Source organism: Phoxinus phoxinus (assembly GCF_949152265.1).
Source record: "Phoxinus phoxinus genome assembly, chromosome: 11".
NCBI classification, from domain to species: Eukaryota; Metazoa; Chordata; class Actinopteri; order Cypriniformes; family Leuciscidae; genus Phoxinus; species Phoxinus phoxinus.
This window is the reverse complement of record NC_136886.1, coordinates 20,739,870-20,767,782: the sequence shown is the minus strand read 5'-3', so window position 1 is coordinate 20,767,782 and position 27,913 is coordinate 20,739,870. Positions and strand designations below refer to the sequence as shown.

At 40.2% G+C, this 27,913-nt stretch overlaps 1 protein-coding gene across 2 annotated transcripts in view; it reads right to left on the bottom strand.

Moving 5' to 3' along the window:
- Positions 1 to 254: 254 nt before the first annotated feature.
- tnrc6c2 (trinucleotide repeat containing adaptor 6C2) overlaps positions 255 to 27,913 on the bottom strand; it is a 58,438-nt gene continuing 30,779 nt past the window's right edge. The window contains exons 4-23 of one of the 2 annotated variants that reach the window (XM_079627598.1): positions 23,818 to 24,138; positions 16,403 to 18,673; positions 15,601 to 15,813; positions 14,356 to 14,513; positions 14,066 to 14,143; positions 13,918 to 13,975; positions 13,670 to 13,815; positions 13,384 to 13,530; positions 12,955 to 13,101; positions 7,305 to 7,424; positions 7,005 to 7,088; positions 6,630 to 6,855; positions 5,987 to 6,151; positions 5,176 to 5,364; positions 4,878 to 5,027; positions 4,576 to 4,686; positions 3,546 to 3,782; positions 3,268 to 3,341; positions 2,469 to 2,608; positions 255 to 2,211 (exon numbers count right to left, since the gene is read on the bottom strand). In XM_079627598.1, the coding sequence (XP_079483724.1) occupies positions 1,830 to 2,211; positions 2,469 to 2,608; positions 3,268 to 3,341; positions 3,546 to 3,782; positions 4,576 to 4,686; positions 4,878 to 5,027; positions 5,176 to 5,364; positions 5,987 to 6,151; positions 6,630 to 6,855; positions 7,005 to 7,088; positions 7,305 to 7,424; positions 12,955 to 13,101; positions 13,384 to 13,530; positions 13,670 to 13,815; positions 13,918 to 13,975; positions 14,066 to 14,143; positions 14,356 to 14,513; positions 15,601 to 15,813; positions 16,403 to 18,673; positions 23,818 to 24,138 (5,417 nt within the window). In that variant the 3' untranslated portion in view covers positions 255 to 1,829. The remainder of the gene's footprint in view (positions 2,212 to 2,468; positions 2,609 to 3,267; positions 3,342 to 3,545; positions 3,783 to 4,575; positions 4,687 to 4,877; positions 5,028 to 5,175; positions 5,365 to 5,986; positions 6,152 to 6,629; positions 6,856 to 7,004; positions 7,089 to 7,304; positions 7,425 to 12,954; positions 13,102 to 13,383; positions 13,531 to 13,669; positions 13,816 to 13,917; positions 13,976 to 14,065; positions 14,144 to 14,355; positions 14,514 to 15,600; positions 15,814 to 16,402; positions 18,674 to 23,817; positions 24,139 to 27,913) is intronic. The other variant, XM_079627599.1, reaches the window with a different exon arrangement.

The following is a 27,913-nucleotide window of genomic DNA, read 5'->3' as shown; positions in this document are numbered from 1 at the left end:
CAACACCGATCAGTTTCCACGTCGAGGCACTAGCACACCACCTCCTTTTCAAATCCAATCCAATCGAGGTACCTTCTCCAGACAGGGTAAAGACTTTTGTCTATTTCAGAGTAACAATGACATTCACTTTGATAGATAGGAAGAAAAAAAAGTAAAGACACACACAAAAAAAAAAAACATACATTGCAAGTTTCGTTTGATTGTAGAGTTTGTTCTTCCCTTCATTCTGAAATGTTTTTTTTTTTTTCCTGGACTCAAGCTTCTGGGCCAGAGATGGACGACAAACAAGCTTTTTTGAATACCATTGGTACCAAAAAAAAAAAAGAAAGAAAAAAAGCCAAAAGTTGCCATAAGAAGTTTTTTTTTTTTTTTTTTTACTATATGCTCCGTTCTCTGATTTATTGGCTTCACAGAAGGAGCATCACTCTTGTAATAAGTGCTATGATAATACCCCTTTATTAAGAAGAGACTTAGAAAATGTAGATGTCTTTTATGTTTGTACCAAATGCAAGGATCTCTTATTCTGTACTGCATTAAGAGAAACGCATTGTATTTGGTATTGTGCCTGACTCCTGTGCCATGTGTCTCCGCTCTGGATTCCGTTTCTGTTTGGTGAAGAAGTGGCCGGGAGACTGTGAGATCCCACACATGCAGTTTTAAACCGCATGGAGTGACGTCAAACACAATTAACAGTTTCTCCTTTCCACACAAACAGCCAGCAAGCCAGACAAAGAGACAGAGGCGGTGGGAAAATTAGTCCAAAGGTTAAATTCTTCAGAAGTCTTCAAGAAAAGAAAAAAAAAGCAGTCTTAAGTTTCAGTAAGCTTCAGTGTGGACGGAAGAAAGGGTCTCTGGCTTCTATTGCACAATGCATCAGAATTGAGTTTCTTCTCTCTGTTGTATCTCAATAAAAACGACGACCACACAGTAACTGAATAACTTTTGATTGATTCAGCACTGATGTCCATTAGGTATAATTAAAAAGCCTCCACTGAGAGTGTTTTTAACAGTGGTTATGTACTCGCACACAGATGCTTGGTCAAGTTCCAGCAGACATTCATTGATCTAAATCAAAGCTTAACATTCAGCTTATTTATTTTTTTAACCATACAAAAAAACCCTGGCATGAGTAAATAGAAATCATAGAGCAGTGCAGCTCCCTTTTGTAAAACTAAAATAATTAAAGAAAGAATATCATTGGTGATTAGTCATGATGACAGGCCACTGCTAAGAGTGTTCTTCTCATTTGCTCTGGCCTATTCGCTGGCTCAGAAACAGAACTGTGCAAGTTACAAAGTATTTTTTTTTTTGTTGGTTTTATAAAATAAAAGTTTTTAAGGAGGACCTGGAGAGAGAGCACTTACGGCTAATATAAGAAGATCTGAAGAAAAGATGTAAAGTTTAAAACCAAAAAAGTACCAGGATCATTCCAATCATCAAGAACAGTGCCGTTATAGGGAAAGGTGTCATGAGGTCTCACTGTGCCTGGGTCACTTTCAGATGGCTGCCTCGTTGATGGCTTCTCCTGAACAACACTTTTGAGGAAAAACAACCTTTGGAAATAAAAAAAGCATCAAAAGGCTTCTGCTTCTATTGATTCTAGCTTCTCAATGAAGGTCTTTGCACACCAAGAACAAGATGCACGAATAGAACAAACAGTATGACGTAAAAACCAGAGGACAAATAAACAGCAGTTGGAGGTTTGCAGCTTCGTCTCACACTAATCCTCCATTACAGCTCCACAAAAAGTGATTATCGCCACATTGATTTGCTTGGGTTTTGATCCAGTACTTCTTTTGACTTTGTCGGTTTATGATGTCCGATACATCCTACATGCTCTCTCCACTCAGCAGGTCTCCCGGGAGCAAGGTGTTAATTGGGATGGGGCTGCCGATTACCCTGGCATCGTCTCCGTTTGGGGGAGCCCATAAACTGGAGTACTGCTGCACACCGCCCCAGAGCATGTCGCCACCGTTTCTGCTGCTACTGTTCCCGGTACTGCAGACTGTCTTGGTACCTCCTCCACCCCCGCTCCAGAGGCCTGTGGGGTGGCTGGCTGGAGTGTTGCCCAGCCGGGGTTGATTGGAGCCTGGCGCTGGGCTGGCCTGCCAGCTAGTGGTGGGGGTAAGGGACTGGCCCTGTGCAAAGAAGCGGTTCACATCGTCCTCACCGGCAAACTCTGCCAGGATGGTAGTGTTACCCAGCACACACCTTGGCAGAAAAATAGTTGGAATGGATTCAAGTATTAAATAGATTTCTTGATGCATAACGCAAAAAATTAGTTTGACGAGAGACAGACGTTGTCATACACACTTATCTAGAGGGTGGATGAAGGGAAAATTTTGTATTTGAATTTAGGAAAAAATTAAGAAACATACGGCTAACACTATGAATCCTAAATGAAAGCTGTTCTGGAGCATTCTATGAAAGTACTCAGAAGTATGAAGTAGTAGAGCCTTTAGTCTTACATGTGCAGGGATTTCTGGGCTTTGGCGGTCTCCTCCTTGGAGTTGTAACGAACGACAGCATTGCCCTGCGTCAGGTTCAGATGGAAGGTAATGAGAGGGCCGTGCTGCATGCACAGAGTCCGTAGGGTGGAGCCGTCAATCTGATGCACACACATAGATATGTTATTATATTTAGTGTTATTCATATGCAGGTGCAACTTAAATGGCCTGTCAGACAGAATGTGTTCTTGCATTTAAAAACATTAATGAAATGTGCTGCACAGAATGCACGTTTTTTTAAATGTGCTTTTATGAAGAATTTCTTTGCAAAAATAAGCACAACGGCTGGAATACGCTACACAACTTTTAAAATATGACCAGGTCATACACTAAGCAACCGGCCAAAAATCCTGACAAAACTCATGTAGTGTATTACAGCCTTTAATAACAGAAATAGCCTAAAAGCAGATTTGGAAAAGTGTCCTGACTAGAGCTACGCAATGCCTGCCCACAGCTACTTCTAATTGGCCCAATGTTTCAATACTCGCGCATTGATGAGGTGCTCTGCAAGTCAAAACTTCTATTAACTTGACACATTATCTTAAAATGTGGTACATATGTGAGAGATGCTAAAAAAACAGCTAGACATATTGCAGTGGTCAAAAATATCTGTCTAGTGCATCTTTACATGGAAGTATTATAAATTAGCGCAGTGCAACATGCAACAAGTGTTAATGCAAAAAAAAAAAAAAAAAACGAGTATAATATCTGAATTAATCTACTAGTTTTTACAGTATTAAAGAGTGTTTGGTTTATGCACCTGAGGAGTGAGGTTTCTCAGCACCAGCCAGCTGCTTCCTCTGTTGGGACTGTCAGTGCTCCAAGTTCCCCCTTCTATAACAAAAAGAAAAGATTAGTCTGGAAAACACATTACAGCTGAGCATATTTTCCACTAAATTCTTGATTTCTGCCCATTTGCAACTCTAAACACACAACTTCATACAGACAGAGAGTTGACAGTTCAGACCACACTACAGAAGCACCTCACAAGTAACTGATTTATCTGCTTTGTCCCACACTGGTGGACTGAGGATTTACCTGAGGAGTAAGAGCTGGTCCAACCCTGGCTGAGGCCAAGGGAGTTTCCTCCCCAGGTGGAGGAGGATCTGGTGTTCTGGGATTCAGGCCTGTTGTTCGTCAGGCCTGGAGGGGGGCGGGAGGGAGCACTGGAGTTACGTGTCCCTGGGGAAACCTTCCATAACTCATGAGATAAAGACGCCTGTGTGTGGGAGATGGGTCCAGGGGACCAGGTAGACTTCATTTCCAAGAGTTTACCTGGAAAATGGAGGAGAGGAAGAAAGAGAGAGACAAATTAATAACAGCAGCAGCTACTGTAAAGTCACCATTCATCACTGCCTTTAACTCTCCCCACCAGCGTTTTGTTTTTGCAAAACCTTCATGGCCCCCAGAATATTTTGATGAATATCTTAACAATATATACTGTATGCAATATATCAAAAGAAAGAAAAGAGCCTCTGCTTAAAGAAAAAAGTTATTCTAGCTACAAAGTCTCTCCATGTTGTTCGTCGTTCCCTATTTACCCCTAAACTAGTGGATGATATAACAATTTAAATATATTTTAACATGTAATTTATTACTGTGATGGCAAAGCTGAATTTTCAGCAGTCTTTGATCCTTCAGATTCTTTGATCCTTCAGAAGTCAGCAGAACTGTTGAACAACAACTATTATCACATATTAGAAAGATTTTTAAAGGATCATGTGACACTGAAAAATGGTTGCTGAAAATTCAGCTTTGCCATCACAGGAATAAATAACATTTAAAATGTTTTATTTAAAATATTAAAATAGAAAACTGTTATTTTGATTTGCACTATTATTTTACAATAGTACGGTTTCCTATATTTTTGATTACATTAAAATGCAGTCCTGGTGAGCATAAGACACTTCTTTAGTGTCTCTGGCCATTATCAAGATTTGAAACGGTATATAGAACAAGGGAGAATGTGACTTTGTGAGGGACCTCTCCAGGTGTAAAGACCGGGTTCAAAAAAATGTAAGCAGGTCTAGGATTTGGGGGGTGGGCCATTTAGGGTTTAGGCCTGTACCTGGGTTGTCAGCATCCCTCTCGTTCTGAGAGGACGGACCAAATGAATTATAGGCACTGACCGACCACTCACTCGAGGATGACAGAGTCCCACTCTGAGATGGGGACAAGGCTATTATGGGCGTTTGTCCCAAGTGTACAGCAAAAGGGGGCAGAAACGGTGAAATTAATTTACTATGTAATGCTCCTTAATATATTGAATTTTGTTTTCACTTTAATTAAAAAGCAAAAGAGTTCAATATTCATTTACCATTTAACAATCTCTGTCATATCTTATGTCATATGCTATCAATCATCCCTCACCTCCAGTCCTGTCACGTAACAGGTAGCGATTCACATCTTGTATGTTGGTGTTGATGGTGGGGCCATTTGGAACACTTCCTGGGGTCATGTTGGGGTCATTCTCAGGGTCAATGTTCTGCAGACCTTTCCATGGCACTCCAGGGCAGAATTCTGAGAGAAACCAAGGACAAATTGGGTTTCACTGAATCTGGTAAATACAGTCCGTCTATAACAATCTACTCAAGACTCAGTGCCTATAATCTCTGTGATCAATAGCAATAACATTGTTTTTAAAATATAATATGCCACTGAAGCTCACCTGGAGGCCAGTTGATATTGGAGCCACTAGAGATTTTCTCATTGGGACTTTTGCCCTGTGTCCAGCTATCAGGAGACACCAAGGTGCTGGTGGGGGATTCAGATCTTGACATCAGATTGTAAGGGCTGAAAGAATCTTCCATGGCGCTCTTTCCGACAGGCATATGGGACTGAGCAGCAGAGATTGGACCTGAAACAAAAGAACAGTCTCTTTAATCACAAAAAGTTCAAACCAAAAACCTCATGTAATCAAATATTCAGAGACTAAGCAAACCATACTCCAATATATACTTCGATGCCCAATATTTGAACTGCTATTTTGCCTCTCTAAACATATTCCATCTTCAAAGACACGATCTGAATAATAAGATTCAAGATTACAGGCTTGAGCTTTTGTCCTCGGCTGAACTCACTCCAGTAAACTCCTGCGGTTTGGCTGGACTTACAGTTCAGGCAAGTTTTATGGAGAATAAATGCCAAGGAAGGATAATATTTTAAAAGGCCCTGCTGACTCAGAGCAAAAATAACTCTGGAATGTCTGCAAGCACTTAACTTGACAGGCAGTTTGGTCTGTCCTTTTGAAATGCACAAATCTCAGGGACAGAAGTGTGACTGAAATGTCTGGAGTTTGAAGTTTGATTAAAGATATTGCTGTGTTTTCATTGGGTGGAATGTTGTTTGTGGAAGTAAATGTCTTTAAAAGGATGTTAGACCTAGAGGTTAGCAAATTATTGTCTTGACATTTTAGATTGCATTAAAAAACTAACAAAATCAAGCCCATAATATGTTTGGGGTAGTGAAACAACTAATACCATGTTTATTGAGGTTTGCCTCCATGTGCTGAGCGCTAGCCGTCATGGAATCTATGGAGTTTGAATGAGTCCATTGTGAGAGTCGGGATTGAGGCTGAGGAGGGTCTTTCAGAGATATACCTCCCCCCTCCATACAGTTTACATTCATGTTCGGGTTCAAACCAGCTACAGGGGGTGACAGAGAGAACAGATTAATGCACTTTTTTCCCCACACACAAGCACGTACACACACAAAGAAAAAACAAAAGACAAGATCCAAGTAATTAAAAACAATTGATGAATACAAAAATAAAATGGAAAAAAATAAAACAACAATTACAAACTGTGTTGTTATTACAACAAAGAACTATCAACTATCAGAAGCTACTATTCAAAAAGAGTTTACAATTACAATTTTAGGTGTCCTTGTTACAGTGTAATTATACAATAATTTACTAATAAATATTAATTAACAACATATCCTTACTATAGGGAAGTGGTTTGGTTCAGTGTTAGTTGCTTAAGCATAATTTATTGTTATTACTTTACTAAATATATGTAACGTATAAAATGGACACTAAAATACTGTTAAAAACATACAGCAAAAATAAAAACGGCAACATAAGCATGCAGGCATGTGTCCGTATGTGGCTTGTTCTCTTACAGAGTGTATAAGGGCTGAAGGAGTTTGGAGAAGACTGCTGATCTTTGGTCTGCAGGTCTGAATTCTGAGGATGACCCATGAAGGTGTCCAGGCTTGCCTTGCCAAGGTTTGGGTGCAGGCCGATGTGAGAGGAAGGAGGCTGCTGCTGTTTCATAAGCAGAGTCTGGGCCAGCTGACGCTGGTGCTGCTGGATCTGCTGCTGCATGTTTGTGATTGTACGTGCAACCTGCGTGAGAGAACGACAGAGATAATCATTTCCACTGTATATGGAAATTAATATTACTTGTCATAGTCATCAAAAGATAAGCACTAACTAATATTTAAGGACTAAAATAATTTCCCAATTTTTTTTTGTAAAATTTGTGAGTGTCATACTTGCTGCTCTTGTTGTTTAATGGGACCAGAGACATTACGCTGAGCCTGCATCATTTGCTGCTGAATCTGCAAACGCTGATATGCCTGACAGAGAGACAAAAAGACAAAAGGTGAGAAAGAGGAACATACAGAGAAATGTAGAGGAAAAGAAAGATAAATAGTGTACAGAAGGCAGATGTGGTCATTATTTACACAGAAAGCAGTATAATCTCACTCCCTGCAGACAGGCCAGTGGGTAGATGAGAAATAGCTGGTATTCATTGGAAACAGCAGAGCAGGAGAGTGAATTGTGTGACTCACCACCTGCAGTTGTTGTAGTTGGTACAGCAGGGTCATTTGTTGAGGATTTATTGGTGAGGTTAAAAGTGCAGGATTCAGTCCAATGTTTTTTGCCGCAAACTGTAAGAGCTGTGCTTGAACCTATTGAAAAAAAATAAAATAAACAAAATTAAACTAAAACATATAATAATAATGAAAGAAACACAGGTGTGTGCAAAACCTGACGATCTATGTTATCCAGCATGTTTTGAGAATGTACCAAAATCTTGTATGTTTCAGTGGAAGCAATGAAATCTGACCTTTTGGTCAATGTCACAAATTTGCTTTTCTTACTGTGCGTTCACACCGCAGGCGGCGAGAGCGTCAAATTGGCCGGAAGCCATTCATTTTCAATGAGAGCCGGCGGCGAGCTCCAGCGAGAGCGGCATGGCGCGTCTTGGACGGCGAGAGCGGCGAGAAGAGTTGAAATCAAGTCAATTTTATGGTAATAAGCTATGACGCGGTTCGGCGCAACCAGCGGCAACCAATCGGAATGTAGAAGTCCTCCGCCTGAGAGGATACCAGAGAACACAATCCTGTAAACTTTGGTTCCGACCACATTAGTTTCTAAGCAAAATGAAGGAAAAGTTAATCATTTCTGTTGCGGGTTTCCCGTTATTGTACGACGTGTCCCTGTATACATACAGGGACATTAATAAAAAGAACGACGAATGTAAAAGGTGTCTGAAATTGTTGGTGTTTTGTTACTTTCACATTTAAAAGATTTTAATAGGTTAACTTATACCCTACGTGTGGCCAGTATGCACAAAATAGGATACTGATTCATGTTCAGTTCTTATTTGATTTGCGGCTCCTTTAAACAAAGTTTTTAAAAAATCACGCATTCTAAAATCTACGTCAGAGCGCCAGAGAGTCCCCGAATCTCACGGCGTCGATGGCAGGGCGGCGAGAGCGAATTTTGCCGCTCTCGCCGGCGGCGGTGTGAACAGAGAATCTTAAAATCTTAAAGATTGCTAATTCACTTTACATCAATGCTACCACCAATAGTGTGATATTCAATTTAAAAATAGCCTTGTACCATGAACATTCATAAAGCATAATATAAATTTTAAATAGTTATTTTTTTTTTATTTCTATGCATAATAATAATAATATTAATAATAATAAATAGACATGTAGGCCAGGGCCAAAAATGCTAATCCCAACTCTAACCATAAAATCCAAAATTAATAAAAATGCCCCCAAAATTCAAGACATGGAGACCAAAAATGTCCCTGTATGAGCCCTTGTAATATTTATAACATTTATAATTTAAGAAACAGATATCAAACATGCTAAAGAGTGCTGTTCTCCTTCATAGGTTCACTCAACACTGCATAGTGATGACGCAATGGGAAATAACTTTGAGTGGTGCTGATTAGGGGTGGGACAATACAGGTACCTCACGATTCAATTCTGTGGCGATATGTGGTCCACGATATGATAATATCACGATTCGCGATATCTACAATATTCAATATATTGGAAGAAATTTCATCAACGATATCACGATATATGAGACTGAAAAGAAAAAGAAGGAATAAGGAAATAAGGAAATTTTATGCATTTATTAATGCCAACATTTCCAACATTGTACAAAGAAATATGCATCTGCATAATAACTCACTGCCTTGACGATATACATATGGGGCTATAAGTTACCTCAGTGGCAGCAACCATACAGCGTGCGCACGCACACACACACACACACACGCACACACACACACACGCACACACACGCACACACACACACACACACGCACACACACACACACGCACACTCTGTCTCTCTCTCTTGTTTTTTTTTATGTTGAACGGAATGGCTACTGTTCTCTGCTTTTCAACAAATCATTTGCACACACATTCTGTCATTTTTCTATCTGAAGCTATTGCCTGCAACATTGAAAGCTCCGGTCTCTGTGTTTAGCGCGAATGCTCACGTGATTGCCACCGGCTCGGGATAAAATTTGTGCAGGACAGTCGTACCGTGTACCAGCTGCTTTGACGCGATTATCAGTTTAACTGACTCGTAATGTGTGCAATATCTCACGACCTCCCGAGTGTCCGAACTCGCACAGTGTTGGCCCGCCTTTACTTTTGTTCTTCACCGGCCGCTGTTTGCGCCACTTTACCCCTATTTACTCGAACAGCGCCCCCCGCAAACAGAATGGTAGATATAGGGTAGTGACAGTGACACAGACAACGGGCAAATTAATCATTTTGTGTTGTAATAAAATATCGATATTGGGCGTTAGTGTATCGATTATTTATTGCGACAGAGCACAACAATATATTGCAATATCGATTTTTTTTCCCACCCCTAGTGCTGATAGTTTGATCCCATATACTGTAGAATCATGTCAATTTATTGGCTGATGGCACGGGTGCCTCCTCATTGGTGCTACAGTACGGCATTCACTCTTAACACAGTGAATGCGCCATCTGATTTTCTTCTTCATAAGAAGTGGTTTATCTGGCCATTGTTAGTGAAGCGTTGTTCGATTGGATATTCTCTTTTTGTGCTTCAGCGACCACATATAGTGGAACTTGCTTCGTTCTCCTCTCTGTGAAGCACAATGAATCTGCATCTTTGCAAGCAGCCCTGCTCTCGCTTCATTGCAAGTGACGACCCGCACGGTAAGTGTGTGAAATGCTTCGGCCTGTCACATGCACGCAAGGCTATTTATGGCGCTTTAGCTGCAAGTTTTGAGAGAATTTTAAGCTTAAAACTCTGCGCAGGAGGCTTGCTTGCTTTGAAAAGGATTAATCTGCTCTGTGATCCGTCGCTCTGTGGCCAATGAAACGGCGGAGGCCCTTAATGAATCCGTGGCCTGGGGATCGGATGTCGAGCTTGAGGTTATGGAGAGTGAGCAAGTCGGTTTCACCCTCTCTCGCCCCAGCACTCTTGTCCTCTGTGGTTCTCCCGGTCTCATCCGACACCTCCGGGGATACATGTAGATGCCTTTGCTCATCCATGGTTGGATTTAAGATTATATGCATCCCCTCTGGTCAAGTTGATCCCTTTGCAGGGTGAGGGAGTGCAGAATTTCTCTCCTATTAGTAGCCCCACTCTGGCCACCCCAGACATGGTTTTCAGAGCTGAGCTCCCTGGTGGAGGGGTCCCTGTGGGAAATTCCAAACAGGAAAGATGTTGTCTCAGCTACGGGGCAGGATTTGGCATCCTCGACCCGAGATATGGAGGCTGCGGGTGTGGCCAATAAGGGGCGGTCGCTAATAGCTTCTGGTCTTCCTGCTAATGTTCAGGAGACCATTGATAAAGCTTATGTGCCTTCTACTAGACGGCTGATTTGGAAGGTCATTGAGTCGACTCAGGCAGTGGATCTACCTTCATTCTTTCTGTCCTCCTCCTTTCTCCTCCGCGGTGGAAGAGATACTGCATTTGCTTTGCCCTCTCCAGGATTTAAAGGTGTATGTTGACCACTCTGGCCAGTGGCGCTGGGAGTCGTCTCAGTTGTTTGTATGCTTTGGGGCCGGCCGCAGAGGGCTCGCCGCCTCTAAGCACAGAATCTCTCAGTGGGTGAGAGGCGCAATTTCTTTGGCTTATGAGGGATGGAAGGTCCCTTCACCTCTGGGTGTTAGGGCTCACTCTACTATGAGTATCGTTTCTTCCCAGGCTCTTTTTGGAGTTCCTTTAGAGGATATTTGTGTGTCAGCAGGTTGGTCCTCTCCGTACACTTTTATCAAGTTTTATAACTTAGATTTGGATGTGGCCCCTGGTTCAAGGGTTCTTTTCGAATGAACTGAACGCTTTTGTCTTGGTTGAGTTTGGCCTGTCCTAAAAAAAATAAAAAGGAAAAAAGAAAAGAGAGAAGAAATCTCTTGGGCCAAATCTGGCAGTGCTTAGCTTGGAGTGTGTGGTATATAGGGTTGGGTATCGGTTGGGTTTTATCCGATACCAGTACCTACTCTGTATTTTTTAAACGGTTCCGGTGCTTAAAGGGTTTTTGAACCGGTACTTAAGGAAACGAAACCGCACACACTTTGTCAAAAAATAATACCCTTTTATTTACAGGGCCAAACTGGACACAATAATAACTTAAATATTTTCTGATTAAATGAAAAATTGCACCGTTTAATTGGCTGCTGATATAAAACACTTAAGTTAAGATCAACATTTTGTCTTCACATATTATGACTTATACTTTAAGTAGAGAAAAATCTGACACTGAGCAGAAATATTTAACATGCACAGTATAGCCTCGTATAAAGTGTTGAAACTTTGTTAAAACATTTTTACACACGTTGCCACATTCGATCTTGAATGGCAACGGTGTTTGCTAGCCTACTTGATACGCAAGATTTGCAGTTGGCATTAAAATAGGCCTACTAGACTTACCCGAAGAGGAACAGCTGCTGTGCTGTTATCATCATCTGTGATGTCGCAACCCGATCACACTAAATGCATCTATAGCATGCAGTGTGCTTATTGTGTAATTTATACGCAAAAATTAGTTTTTGCGTGCATAGGATACGCATGGGTTGATTAGGGTAGGTTTAGTACGGTGTATTATACGTTTGGGTAGAATTAGTGGCGTGTGAAGTGCGTATCAAATGCACGCTATCATATGCACGTAAAAATAAATTTTCGCGTATAAATTGCACGATGAACACATTGCGTACTATAGAGACACTGGCAGCCTGCTGAACTTGAACTTTCGTCAAGCGTGTCAGAGGTTCTGGGTTCTAATCCGCATCCGTACAGTTTTATTTTTTTTCCTCATCAAAACCGATTATGCTCATCAGTGGTTGTATATCAAGCAGGGACACGTTTGTGTGCATTATATTTTGTGATTTCACCGGAACGAATAGAGTCTCCGCAACGGATTGAAGAGTGCGTCCGAGTGAAGACAGTGCAGCCACAAGAAAAAACACTGTATCCGTGCCACTGATCGCAGTGGCAACGAGCACTTTGATAACTTGTTTTAAAAAATACATTTCAGCGCTAGATCGTCTAGATCTAGCACATTCGTGCCGCAAGATGTTTTACGGGGGGTGGTAAAAAAAAGTCAGGCACCGAAATTTTCGTTCTTATTCGTTACTACCGTTTCCGTTGGAACCGGTTTCCTATTGGCACTGAGTTTCGGTACCCAACCCTAGTGGAATATCATCCCCATTGCGTCATCGTTACGCACTGTTGAGTGAACCTATGAAAGAGAATGTATTGGGTTGCCTGTGTAACCCATGTTCTCTGAATAGGGAACTACACTGCTTTTGCTGCTGTTCGGTGAAAAATCTGAGGAGCAGATGGCGTGTCCACTGTATTAAGAGTGATAGACATAGCTCCGCTGAGAAGGTGCCCGCGCCATAAGCCAATGAATTGGTGTGATTCTATAAGGGTTCAGACAATCAGCACTGCCCTAGGGCATTTCCTATTGCGTCATCGCTACACAGCGTCTCGTTCCCTATTCAGAGAACATGGGTTACACAGGTAACCAGAGACGGTTTCCTAAAACATCAGTAAGAGTGTCAGTGTAATTTAGATTTTACACAACAGTTCAATAAACAAAGTTAATATTAAGTGACTTTTTAGACTTTATATTACTCTATATATATTGTTTTATATTAAATGGAGTTCACTGGAATTTGAAATGACAAGTGTAATTTGTACCACCTGAGGGGAGAGAAGCTGAGGCACTTGAGCACGTAGAGTAGGCTGGGCGGAGCTAAGAGATGGCACTGGTGGCTGAGGGGGCGGGGCCTGCTGCTGCATGACCCGAGCTTGTGCTGCTCCGTTAGTGCCGAACATTCCATTCTGCATCTAGGAAACGGAGTAAAGGGAGGGTTGGGTAGCAAAAATTTTTTTGACTACTCACATTTTTATAAAAAAAATTATGACACAATGTCATATTAGCCTACCGCTTTCAGATTCAAAGTAAATAATTACAAATAAATAATAAATAAATACATAAACACTTATTAAATTTTTTTAAAAATAAGTAAATATTATGCAAACATCACACCAAACGGTAGGGCATGATACCAGGCATGCATCTATACTTAAAACTTCTGTGCGATGCCCTATGCAGATATTTCAAAGCACCTGTCTGTTGTTCAAGTTTTGCATGGACAGGCCAGGAGAGACCCCACCCAATCCGTGGCTAGGGAGGCTGCTATTGGCCAATGGGTGCTTGAGGCCAGGAGAAGGCATAAATGGTGAGGTTGAAGAATCATCTGACAGCCTGCCATCCTGAGAGACCAGAAAATATGTTGAAAAATGTACCCAGCACAAATTTCTCACCACTTCAGTCCAGAAAATTGTAATGGACTTTTTTCTCCAATTTATTCAATCGAATACAATCTCAAAAAAGTTTGCGACAAGGCTATACCTTGTCCAGGAAGGGGGCACGATCCAGTGAGGGGTCTTTTGAGAGGTTTGTGGGTCGGCACACCATGGGCCTATTCATTCTATTACTGTAGTCTGACATGCACATCCCCCGTTTGTCCAGTTCAGTTTTTTTCTCCAACAAAGCGCCTAGGGAAAGGCAAGTACAAAATTAGTGTTCCAGACCAAGATCATATGACTCACTGCATGTCTGTCTGCTGTTATGGGTTAACTTAAAAAGAAACGACATACTCATGGCCTGATCTAGATTCATATTGTTGCTCTTTAGGGCTTCTTCTGCAGGATCCTTCTGTACCAGGTAAAAGAAAACAAACTGTTATGCTAAAAAAAAAAAAAAAAAAAAAAATTGACATGTCAGAATAAATAGGTTTTAACATACTGGAAAACCCATGTCTGTAAGCTGCTTGATAAGTCTGGTCATGATCCAAATGTCATCCTGCTGGTTGGAAACCTTGCCCTATAATGAACAAACAGCACTCAATAAGGCAAAAAATCTTTGGGATCTCATCTTTGACCCATAATAATTATTAATAGCAAATTATTAGTCAGGAATTTTTTTTAATATAAAACAAAGTTCATATAAAAAAAAATTTAACCACACAATGAATATGTGACACTGAGTATGCATTACAGGACAAAGTACTGATGGCTTTGAATGGCCTCAATTACCCTTTGTGGGCCCTTCTTGGATTGACCCCATGAGTTACAAGAGGAGTCTTGGGATGTGGGACTGTTCCACATGTCACCATCATCAGCATCCCACTGGCTGGTGTTCATGCCAGTCTCTTCCCCTCCAGATCCCCAGCCATCTTGCATAGGTTTGGGACCTGGAAAAACACAATTGGTCAAGATTGCTCATAATCAGGGCCATATAACACCATGTATTTTTATCTATGCTTAGATATCTGGATGGTTGAATAAATTATTACATTATGTCTGCCCAAAACTAAAAATATGGTTACATGTTGACCATATACCAGGATCCACAGAAAAAAAACAGAAAAAAAGGTGAAGTGTGTAATATCTGCAGCACCAGGGTCACCAAACAGAAACGCATACATATTTGCAGCATCCAAATTCGAATACTTCCCTACTATATAATATGGAAAAAACAGTACGCAAATAGAGTAGTATGTCCGAATACATAGTATTCGAAAAAACAGGAGGTGAAAAGCATCTAGATGACCTACTACATCCACCAAATTTCTGATGGGCGCATTCAATGGACACTTTACTATCCCATGAGGCCACGGGAGAGGAGTTGTGAATGGCAGTGAAACGACACAACTGATGCCGTAGGTAACATGACAATGACAACATGGCGGATATAGTATGTTCGAATTTTATTAATACTTCAGACATTCATACTATATAGAACAAACTTTTTAAAACAGTTTTCAAAGCAAGTTTCAAACCAAATATAGAACCTACTATACAGCATGTGATTTTGGATGCAGTGAATGGCAGGCACAGTGAATGGCTTCCAAAACACTTTCTGTTATTGGTCAGATAGATGGATAGTTCTGCCCCAAACTCACACCACTGGTTGAGTCAGTGTTTCTATGTCAGGCTGGTTGGGTTGTTAGAGCAATTATTTGAAAGTCCCGGAGAGCCACTGGCACAGCATTTACACTTTATAATACAAAGAATTTACTTGTCTCAGCATGTTAAGCTGGAATAGTATAAACTATTTAACACAAACACAAAAATAAGAAAAACAAACTTCAACTTTAAAGTATAGTAATGCAATCAGTACAGGAGTTTTATTCAACCACCAGAGGTCAGTGTAGTTTAACTTTACCACAATAAAAAATAAAATAAAAAAAACATTTAAGAAATCACCAATGAGCTAAGATTTCCCACTTTTATTATAGCAAGTGCTTTAATTTAAAGGGGTTTATTTTATTTAATTACCTTCCTGACAGGGGCCTGATCCAGCAGGTGCATTTCCTCTGCCGTAAGGTCCACTGGAGTCATAAGCACTTTCACCCCATCCTCCACAGCTCTTAGTGGGCTGGCCTTGGCACCAAGCTGAAGTGCCATTGTCCACAGAAGGGTTGGAATTGGCTGACTCGCCCCATGAAGTGGGTTCTGTATTTGACTGAACATTAGGGAGCTCTCCCCAGCCTGAATCAAACATTAACAGTATAATAACTTAAGGTGAGGTATTTAAAATACAGAAAATAATATTTTCCAATTGATTAATCAAATAAATAATCAATAGATCCATTATAAAAATAATAGTTAGTTAATGTCTTATTAACTTGTACCGGTACATATAATACAAAAAAGTAAGTGTACTGCACCAGATAAAGTCAAATAATTGACTGAAAACATAATAAAAACAGACACTCTGAACCAATATATAGAGAAAATACAGAAAAAGCTCTCAGAAATATGGAAAAGGCAGATTACAAATATCTATATCCCTATAAGTTATCCCTCAGCACTTACACGAAAACATTTGTGAGGATAACAGCACATCTAGGCTAAGTACGCAACAGTCATGGGCATGTCATTCCTGGTTCAAATCTAAACCAGTTGGGGCAGCAGAATGCAGACTGAGGAAAATTAACTGGTGTACGTTTTGTTTGACAGGAGTCAACAGATGGAGCTAACCCCGACTTTTAATAATTTAAGCAATTTTATTAATGTTTGTCAGATGTACAGGACTAGAATGGGCATTAGAAAGGGAGGAATATGTGCATTCTCTCACCTGGATTTCCCATGGGCATCCTGTTAAGAGGAGATTCACCTTGACTGGGTGAGCCATTGTTGATGTTGCCATTGACATGGTTCTGAGTGGGACCTTGGCTGTGGTGTTGGTGATGGTTGCTGTTGTTGTTTGGCCCAGTGATGCTGTTGTTGTTTGGCCCAGTGATGCTATGACTAGTGCCATTCTTGCTGGTTCCTGGATGATTTTGGGAGTTATTCCTGTCCCACATGTTCACACTCTTGTAGTAAGCACTGGGGTCACCCCAGGAGGAGGTCCCATCATCAATTTCCATTTTGCGACGAATAGAAGATGGAGATGGTTCATCCCAGCCTGTGGCCTCATCTCCTGGATCCTGGTGGCCTCCTGATGCCCAGCCAGAGTTGCTCTGTTTCACAGAATTTGGGCCACACCATGATCCCATGCCTTCAGCTCCACTGTTGCCACATGTGGATTCCTGATTTTTTCCACCCCAACCTTGGGCTGAACCATTGGAATGTTGAGAATCACCCCAACCACCACCCTGTGCTGGTGCTGATTTACCCCAGCCTCTCTGGGTTTCCTTCCAGTTTCTGTTTTCGGGGTCCCTAGAGGAACTTCCAGAGCCACTTTTCCGTATTTCTGAAGGGTCACCCCAGTCTCCACTATTACCACTGCCACTACTTCCCCAGCCTGAGGAGGTTTTGGGTCCATCACCCCAACCTTGTGTTTTCTTCTGAGAAGTACCATCATCCCAGCTAGGAGACTTTTCTTCAGAAGCCCAAGATTGGCCATTACAGCCATTGGTGTTGAGACCCTCAGCAATGGGATCGCGCCAGCCACATACTGATCCATTGGGAACCTTTTTATTTGCAGGAGGTTCCCCCCATCCACCATTAGGTTGAGCAGAGGCTGGGACTGATCCTCCCCAGCCTGTGTTTGGTGTGGCTCTGCGAGGTTCCTCGCTTTTGCTTGTGTCCATTCTAGGAGGTGCATTGAGGTTGGGATTGGCACATCCAGGAGGAGAAGGTGCAGGTCGAGTTAAAGGTGTGTTGGACGAAGATCCCCAGACCTCGCCACCTGCATCATTCTTTTTGTCTGGGCTTTGTTCCATTTCCCAAACAGTGTGTTGACGAACTGGAGTCTGTCCCCAGCCCGAGTTACATAGGACACGTGGGTCCAAGTCCTGTCTTGGCAGCAAAGGGGCCGAATCATCACTTGAGGATCTCTCTCTTCTTCCTGGGTGGCCCTCACTACTATCCCTGCTGCCCTCACTTGCTGGAGTATCAGGGCCCCAGGAACTCATATGTTCTTGGGAAGGACCATCATTAGCATCCCATCCCTTACCGTCAGTGCTTGGCTGTTTGCCCCATCCTGTACCGCCAGTGCTTGACTGTTTGCCCCAGCCGCCACCACTGGTAGCTCCTCCCTGCCCCCAAGAGGAGACGCCTGCAGAATCCCAGCCTGAGTCCTTTGATTCTCCATTTTTGGCATCTGCATTGCCCCAGAAAGTAGTTCCATCTTCGCTGGCAGGCTCAGTAGGTGACTGACTGAGGTTTCCTCTCCAGCTGTTCACTGGACTCATTGGCTCTGGTTTAGTGTTATTTGGTCCATCAGTTTTAAGGTTTGGAGGTTTCATGTTGAAAGATACATTTGTGGGTGACTGGTGCTGTTCTGGGATATCTGGGTTGCCCCATGCACAGTCCCCTACAAGGTTTCCATTGACACAACCAATGCTACCATTTCCAATGGTGCTGTGAGGTGGTGCCACTCCACCTTGGCCACACCTACTAAGTGAAAGTGAATTTGAGCAAACTATGCTACTAGGGCCTGACCCTACCCCAGGGCCCTCATGTCCAAGAGCTGGCCAAGCAGCAGGGTTGGCACTGGGGTTGAGGTTAAGATTAGAAGTACCCCAGCTGGACTGCCCTCTACTGCCCATGGGCAAGTCAACCTTTCCTTCCGAGACCCACCCCCTGGTAGGGCCACCTTGACTAGAGACCATACTAGAAGTGAGATTAACGCTGGCTTTGCTGATTGGGTAATGACCCTGCTGGCTAGCTCCCGTAGCCATAATAGTGCTACTACTGTTGCTGATGACCTCTGATGTGCGTTCAGTGTCCAAGGTGCATTCTGGTGTCTGCTGGCTCTTGCCGTATGTAATGGAAGGCCAAGTGTCTGTTTCGTTACGGTTAATAATCACTTTATCCTGGTTGCCGCTGCTGCTTTTGGTAACTGGGATATTCCAATGACAATTCTCATGCTGGGGTCCTAGGCCACTTTGATGGGGAAGTCCTGTAAAACAAATACACAGAGCAGATTTTTTTTATAGCAAAAATTGCATGACATTATGTATATTAAAATAAATCTATTAGTAAGGGATATTTATTTTAGATTTTATTTTCATTTTAGTGTGGTCTCCAAGGTCCCCACAAAAATCAAGCTTTATCAACATGCTCCACAGATACTCAGAAGACGCATATTAAATCTAGATATACTCTCTCTCTCACACACACACACACGTACGCACGCACACTTCCAGCTATAATCAATCATGAGCCGGCAGGTAATCGATAGTGTGTAAATTATGGCATGAGAGCAGAAAGAGGGCAACTGCAACTCTCCACAACCACTGACAATATTCATCCTAAACAGTACGCTATATTATCCATACCCTTAAAGGGTCATGTGGCAAATTATATGATTCATTGAATAAATCAAACATAGTACCCATGGCTAACCTAAGGTTTAGTTAAATTTCCTTGATCTTTTGACATATAAGAGGTCTTTGTACCACTAAAACATACTGTAAGTTTCATAGTTTGAAACGTCATCCTCATTATAAAAAAGTATTTAATCAACCAAGCTCTAAAAACGTCTTGTTTTGATATTGTGGGATCTGTGACACAAAACAGGCAAATACATTTAGATATGACAGCCTCAAGAGCAAAACATTGACAAAAAAGTTATACACTCACAAAAAGTTATACATTGCACCATGGACCCCGCCCACTGGCGTTCAGTTGCTTAATAGCTGCCACCTGTCCAAGCCAGATGTGAGCACCACATCAAAAGCAAATAGATATATGATCATTATCTACACTGGATACAGTACAGATTTAATCGTCCATGATCAAAAATTGTGATATTGCACACACCTAACGTTAGCTATTCATAACAATGGTCGTTTACTGACATGCCTGAAAGGTGCCACCCTTTAAAAATGTCTCATTCAGACAGAGGGTCAGAAAAAGGGTAATAACAACGATACTATTTTTTCCGTATTTTTCGTGTGAAAAAACTATATATTAAGTCCCCCTGTAGTCAATAACTGTACCCCTTAAGACTCATGACTAAGACTAAGATCACCAAAATGACATTTAAAGGTTTTTTCCTTGATTATGCAAATTAGATCTGTCTCTACTGATATTTAAGTGATTGGTTACAAGGTAACGTTTGTGACGTCAGAAACACCAGCAATTTCAAACCGCGTTTTTTGAGACTGTCTTTGGTTTACTCTAGTTTTCCCTCAGCAAAGGTGTTGACTTGTGAATTTGACTTGAAGCATATTAAAAACACCACATAGACGTATAAACAACATTAGAAGCTTGATTTTTACCACAGGGGGACTTTAATATTATAAGTGAATATAAAATAATAATAATAAAAACGTTAAAAACACACTGTTTTTATTCATTTTCTTGATACAGTAGGTGCTTTCTAAAGCATATAGTGTATTATTTTGCAAATGTAGCATCATTACACAAGTCTTTTCACTTTCCTTTGACTGCACGGGGTCACTTAATTTAGACAATAAACCAATTAGTTGCTGATTCAATGTGAGGAAGATTGCCTGTCAAACAGACGGAATCCATTTGTGTCAGCTCAAATGAATGTGTGGCTTATGATACCGCCTGGCCACAATAGTGCCCAGTCCCTCAGAACACGGTTCTTCCATCTATACACTTATCTCCTCTTTCCAGGCAGCCTTATCACACAGGGCTATCAGACTACAGTGCATTTCTGCACCATGCATCAAATTCCCTTTCAAGGAAAGTCTGTTCAATCTGAGGCTATATTGGACATTCAACAAGTCCTATTTACTATAATGGGGAAATCCTAAAATCTCAAAAACTGCTTAAAGGCTTAAAAAGCTTATATTTCAGGCTGGACCAGCCAATGTGCATGTGCAGTCCTTGCGTCTAGGGACACTGAATGTTTCTATGGCAACCAGATTTTCTAACGGTAGCTTCAGTGACGTGATGACTTTACCAATTGGCGAATGGCTCTTTTATTTATAATATGCATGACTTATTCTGCCATATTACTCGTTGCTCCAATTCATAAATAATATGAGTGCACAGTCATGGTACCTATACATAAACAGTATATATATATATATAAACAGTATATATATATATATATATATATATATATATATACACACACACACATACAAACTGTTTATGTGTATGTATATGTGTGTGTAATATATATATATATATATACACACACACACATACACTGTATATAAACATCCACACTATAACAAAACATTACATACAAAGACTAATATACAAGGACTAATTGAAAATTAAGATGTGTTTGTTACATTACATGCAAAAGAAGGTGCTGTTATCTGTATCATAAATGAACAAGGCATACGATCACTGAGTTTAAAAGATTGCTTGATTTAGTAAGAAACAATTGAGTTGAAATGTATGAATAACCTGATATCTTAGATAATGGTCAAATACAGGGACTTTAAGTCACCTGTAAATAAATGTTAGACCATATTATATTTAATAAGAAACTATAACACAAATTCTGTAACGATACCAGTAAGTTTCTACTGTTACTACTGCACAATTGCTAATGCTTGCTGCACAAAATCTAAAAAACAGAGAAAAGAAGAAAACGTGCGTCAAAGAAAAAAAAAAAAACGCTAAAAAAGAAACCAAATGTTTCTTCTTTTTGATGGAGTTTAGGCAATCCAGCAACCCATTCTTCTACAGACAGGCACTCTCAGGGACGCCATTTTATCAGAGCTGAAATGCAGCCAAGAGAACAAGGCTGCTGTCTAAAATTCTGTCTCTCTTGCTTTTTTTTTCACTTTCTTCTCACACACCCTCCCCTGCTTGCTCTCGCTATTAGTCACATTCACTCTACCCATGGAGAGAAAAGAGAGAGAGAAAAAAGACTGCATGATAAATTCATATCACATAAGGCGGTGGCTTTTCCCCTTTACCTTGTTACTCAAACATCCTGGACAAAACAAAACAGAATAGGCAGGAAATGGGTGTTTGTACACCTAAAGAGTGGCTCCAGATAACTAGTCTCAAAAAGCCAGCGAGATAAATGCTGTGACCATTCGTTATTCAGTATATTATTTTACTCAGCAGTTGCAGACATTTGTTGGCATCAGTGTCTGAGAGGAGAATTTCCAGACTTTGGAAAACTACGATTTTCTTACATTTGCTTTAATACAGTTGCAGCTTTCCAGTGCCAGACTTTTCTCTAGTCTCAGTGACGTATAAGACTGTGCTTTTGTCTGAAAATAACTTTCATACTAATTCTGTTCCCCGGATCAAAGGCCTCACTTTTTCCCAAGAGTAAAATGGCAAACATGTTTAAAATGCTCATCACTCATGTTTTCCACTTGATCAGATCACAGAGTTCTCTTAGAAGGGTTGCTGAGAGAAAGGAGAAAGAAATAGACAGAGTGACAGGAGAGAGAGAGTGACAGAAGAGAGAGAGAGAGAGAGAGAGAGAGAGAGAGAGAGAGAGAGAGAGAGAGAGAGAGAGAGAGAGAGAGAGAGAGAGAGAGAGAGAGAGAGAGAGAGCGAGAGAGCGAGAGAGTGAGTGAGTGAGACCGACCCAGACGGGTATCAGCTGGGGAGACACTGTGCTAATGAAGCAACAGAGGGGGCTGGGCATGTGAGACGAGACCACCTCCAGTTTTGACATGGATGAGATCATATCTGTAACATAACTTAAGCATCAATTTCAGCATGTCCTTGCCTTTATACCTGCCTCTAGGCCTGATATATATATATATATATATATATATATATATATATATATATATATATATATATATATATATATATATATATATATATATATATATATTGTGTTCTCTTTAGTTGTAATAGTGTGTCAGTATTTCCAAGCATACACTATTGTATTTATTCTTAAACAAGCTAATCTAGTTTTTTTTCATGTTTTTTTTTTTTTTTTTTTTGTGATGTTGTGGTGCTTTAATTAAGGTGCTGTTTCAGTTGTTAGTATGTTTGCACAGTAAAAATCACTCAGTGTGTTTTAAAAGGGATGGATTTAAAATCTTACACCAATTATAGCTAATGACATTCAGCGGGACATCTTTTGACAGTTGGCATCTTTAAGCGACATCTTTACATTTCTAAATTTGTCTGATGCTTTTATCCAAAGCAACTTACATTGCATTTAAGATACACATTTTTATCAGTTCTTGCTTTCCTTATGAATCTAACCCAAAAGATTGCATTGCTAGCCTAGCACTGCTCCACTGTTTAAGCTACAGGAAGTTGGCATTGCTCAATTAAGATGAAGTGAAAAAAAAAAAAAAAAACTTCTAAGAACCTGTTGCAAGATATTTTCTTGTAAATGCTCCAAAGTAATGTCTCCGATCAGAGTAAGGTAAAGCCGAAACCATACAGACCAATTTCTAATTGTTCAAATAAAACCATTTAAGAGGTGAATTATGAAAATAAGCAGTTTTGCACAACCCAATATTAAATCAGGGTTTTTTTCTGTTTAAAAAGACAAATTTCAAACAAATAAACCTTGTTCTCTGCTTAAACTAGATTTTTAATGGCATTTGAATCCCAGAAACGAATGTTTAAAATATTTATAAGCAGAAAATCAAATGTATATGAAACAGTGAAGACAATAATGATCCACGAGTTGACAAAACCATTAGGAGCCATGAAACAGCTGGTGAGCCCATGTTCCCAGGGATGCGGAGTCCCTTCTGCTCAAGCACTGCTCTTCCACCTGCCGTTAAACCAGATTGGAGTGGATCGCAAACACTCTCAGGCATCAACCAGAGGGGTGTAGAGGAGGGGGTCAGTAAACAATAATTGGAAAAAACACTAGAGACAGAGTCCCACAACCTTGCCGCTCCCATGACCTCAGGCTTAGAATGACACTTAAGAGGTCAATGCCAGGCTTTGTTAAGGCATAGCAGGGTGGGAGACACAATCCCCTGCCATTTAAATCACAGTCCCTGTGGACTTCTACATTCCAGCTGGGCCATGAGGAGGAAGAAAATGTCTATCTAGTAAGACAACCAATGACACAAAATACCACAATGTATCTCTAATCGTACCGGATACTGGTCAAGCCTGTCAAAATAAATATCTTAAGTCTTTCCATCAAAAACAAAATATAATTCTCACCCGTGTGCCGTTTGCTGGTGGGCGTCCCAGGAGGGGAGAGGACCCCGGTCTGAGTGCAAGCAGAGGTCGGGTTCAGAGCGGCTGTAGGTAAAGGTTGACCCCTCTTCAATAGCTGCCTCTGCTCCTGCTGTCGGAAGCGTGGAGGAACCTCTTTGTGGACATATCGGGGACTGGACTGCTGCAATGGAGATAACTGCTGTTGTAGGGCATTACTAGGGTTACGCTTGCCATTGCTGGTGGTGGAGGCAGAGGGTACAGGCAGGTTCAGGGTCAGAATGGGACTTGAAGGGATGCTGGGATTGGGTTTAACGGAGTCTGGCACTGCAAGAGATGGGGAAATATAAAGATGAAGTTTAAATTGAGATAAATGAAGTGATAAAATAAGTGGTAATGTATTAACCTGTTAACTGTCTTCCCCTTTTTTAGAATAGATCAATGGTTGTAATTAAATGGTTGTAATTCATGAACGCTTTGGAATATAGGCCTGGGGTTGGTCTTTTTTAAAGACGCTCAGGAGATTATTGCAGAAAAAGCACTTAAAAAAATGTAAGTGCACAAAAGTTAAAGTTAGCTGTAAAGCAATTGTATAGAACTTAACATTTTTATTTTATACAATACAATATTTTACAAAATAATTTGGAATCTAAAATTCCTATAAAATCAAATACATGTCTTACCAGTTATGTTTAAAATTTTAAGTTGATATCACAAAAAAGGAGATAAAAAAGGTTTAAAAAAAAGTTTACCGTTTCCATGGTAACACAATGTGATACCTAATTTATGATGATTAGTAAAATATAAGATGCGGGAATATAAAAAAAGGGTGTCAATTGTCCTGCTACCTGGACACTGACAGTTAACAAGCTTGAATACAATAAAACATATTATTAATAGTCTTTGTCAGATTTTAAAGCTGCACTACAGAAGATTAACGGGATAAAAACAAATTATTAAGTGGGTACATTAAAAAAATCCATATTTTGCCTTATCCCGATTCACTGCAGTAAGTCTAAAATATTAATAGGAATGCACAATATATCAGCCCCCATATTGGTGATATGTTCATTTTCAAAGTTTATTGTTATTGCACCGATAAGAAAATTAGGCAGATATATTAAAGCCGATAAATAATGGATTATGTCCTCCAGCTGAGACACTTCAGATGTCTCAATTGCTTGAAATATGATTAGAACCACTTTGAAAAGGAAAATACAGTTTAATGCAACGTGTAGCCCAACTGTCATATAGGCTACATAAAATGATAATGAAAACACTACTGTAAAAGAATGTTGTGAATTCTTTGTATGCCTGTGTGTTAGCGCATAGTTACACCTTAATGACTAGCTCAGTTCACTTGTGCATTTGCAGCCTTTTGTTTAGTGCAATTGTAAGTTGTAATATTATTCTTCATTACAAAAGCAAATATCAGATCAGCTAATGGACGAGACACCTCAGCATTACAAATGTCACAATGATTCTTATGAAATTTTACAGATTTATGCTTTGTAAGGCATGTGCAAAACTTAATACGCCATGTACAGTTATTCACTGGTTATGTAATTATGTAAACAGTATAATACTGCTTTATTCGTACAGTAAGTGTGAATGATTCAACAGTGTTTTCGTTAACAGCATGTATTTCGAAGCAGTAAAGATATGACTTAAATGTTGGTTAAATGAATACTTAGTTCAACAATATATACAAATATCACTCCGTTCATGCAGTCTGAAGTGGATGTTGTTCAACAAAAAGACATCAGGAAATATACACGCTTTCACAACTTATTCATAAAAATTACGCTGACTGCGTATGCATTTAAAGGATTAGTTCACTTTTAAAATGAAAATTCTGTCATCATATACTCACCCTTAAGTTGTTTCAAACCTGTATGAATTTCTTTCCTCTGCTGAACACAAAGGAAGATATTTAGAAGAATGTCAGTAACCAGACAGTTTCTGGTTCCCATTGACTTACATAGTATATATTTTTCCTACTATGGAAGTCAATGGGAACCAGAAACTGTCTGGTTACTGACATTCTTCTAAATATCTTCCTTTGTGTTCAGCAGAGGAAAGAAATTCATACAGGTTTGAAACAACTTAAGGGTGAGTATATGATGACAGAATTTTCATTTTAAAAGTGAACTAATCCTTTAAAGACATGGAGCTTTATTTCCAAGCATTTTGTCGCTCTGAGCAAGATGATGAATGGTTAACCTTTTTAATATGATATATTGCAATTAAGTAATTGGGAATTATTTGTAATGTTATATTTAATGTAAATTCAAATCAATTTATACATGTTCATTCTTAATATTTCCTGTATATTTACGTACAAGAAGAAATCTATGAAAAGATCATAAACATTACAGATAACGTTATAAATATCAATTACTGTACATAAAAACTATCCATGTGCGACTGATACGCTGCAAATTGGGTGATTTGAGGTCAATGTTTTGACTAAGTCAATGATGTCCTCTGTCGGTAGGAAATTGTAAGAACTTGAACCCTTCCGGTGGCTTCACTGCCTACTGGCAGTTTAGAACGCAATGAGCAATTTAGTCATTTATAGATCAGTGGGGTGAGACTAAATCCATGAAGATGTTGAATTTAAATTTTTAAGACTAAATAACAAAAACCTACATACTGTATAAAATATACATAAAAAAATATACGAAATAAATAAATAAATGAATAAACAAACATCTGCCACCGGATAGCACACATTCAGAGAGATGATCTCTTCAATACGGTTTACAATGAATGGTGAAGAGGAAGAGGGGAAGGGTAATTCTTGACCTCTGACCACAAATCACTAAAGGCCATTGAACTTTAAAGATGTGGCAAAATTATAGAATGTAAAAAAAAAAGAAAACAAAAAAAAAGGGACGTAGTGTCCGTGACGTCATTCGTAGGTTTCTTAAAGGGTAACTAAACCCTAACATAACTTTTTTTTAGTTAATGATCTGTAAGACTGGGGCTTTATTAATTCTGTTCATTGATACAAGTAAGGTTTTGACATTTGGGTATAAAGTGTTTTAATTCTACAATATATGGTGTAAAAACATCTGAGTGCTGCCCTCTTCAGGTTGAACGGTGGCTACTGCAGTTGAATTTTCCTATTGGATGTTGTGGGGCCCTGTGAAGCAAGAGGGTACCAGCTAACCACGCCCTTGCCTACAGAGAGACGGGTTTCAGGTGCACGCCCCCCCTCCACTGGACTCAGCCCACTTTTCCAGTATTTTTCCAATATTGCCAGTGGGTGGAGTGAGGCTCTGACCAGGGGTTTACCCTTTAAGAGCATTTTGAAGCTCAAAGTGGGCGGAGCCGTCCGTCGCCATCTTGGTCACCCCCTCACAGTTGTCATGAAGGGCAATATTAGCTATATAGACCAAATATATATATAGCTACTGTATATAGACTCTCTTTTGCATCCAGTCTCTAGGGGCCAGTCTATGAATTGCAGTCACTTCCGTGTTGATTTCAAGAGAGAGACAGGAAGGTTGCCGCTTGGGCAAAATGCAAAAAAGGAATGTCTAAGACTGTAAAAGAAAGACATCCAGAGTAGCTCTGTGGTGCTGTGCGTCACATTACTGCACAAAAACATTTGGAAAAGCTATATGCTGCACTGCAGTGACTAAAGACTACCAACAATATCAAGTCCTTTTTGTCAGCCTAAGCCTCAGAACGATTTCTTGGGTAAACTCTTCACAGGAGGGCCATCTGGGGCAGGCTCTTTGAGAAGTTTACACACAATGCTCAGGAGAAAAGAACAGGATTAACATCAGGCTCACACACTGAGCAGCTCTAGGCAGAGTTAATGTAACTCACCCAAGGATTTGGGTTAAAGATAGACACAGTTCGAAGAAAAGCTTCATGCTGAGATGAGCCATTTATAACAGCCTGAACGGCAGATTTGTCTTGAGAAATTAAATGGACTGGAATTTCACACAATGGCAAAAATTAAACCTGATCAAATTGCCTCGTGCAGATCTCTGCACATTTATAAAACAAAATCCTCGAGCATAATTCACAGTTATCGTGTGGGATCAGGAGATGCGCACTAATTGAGCAAAGAACTCTTAATGTTTTC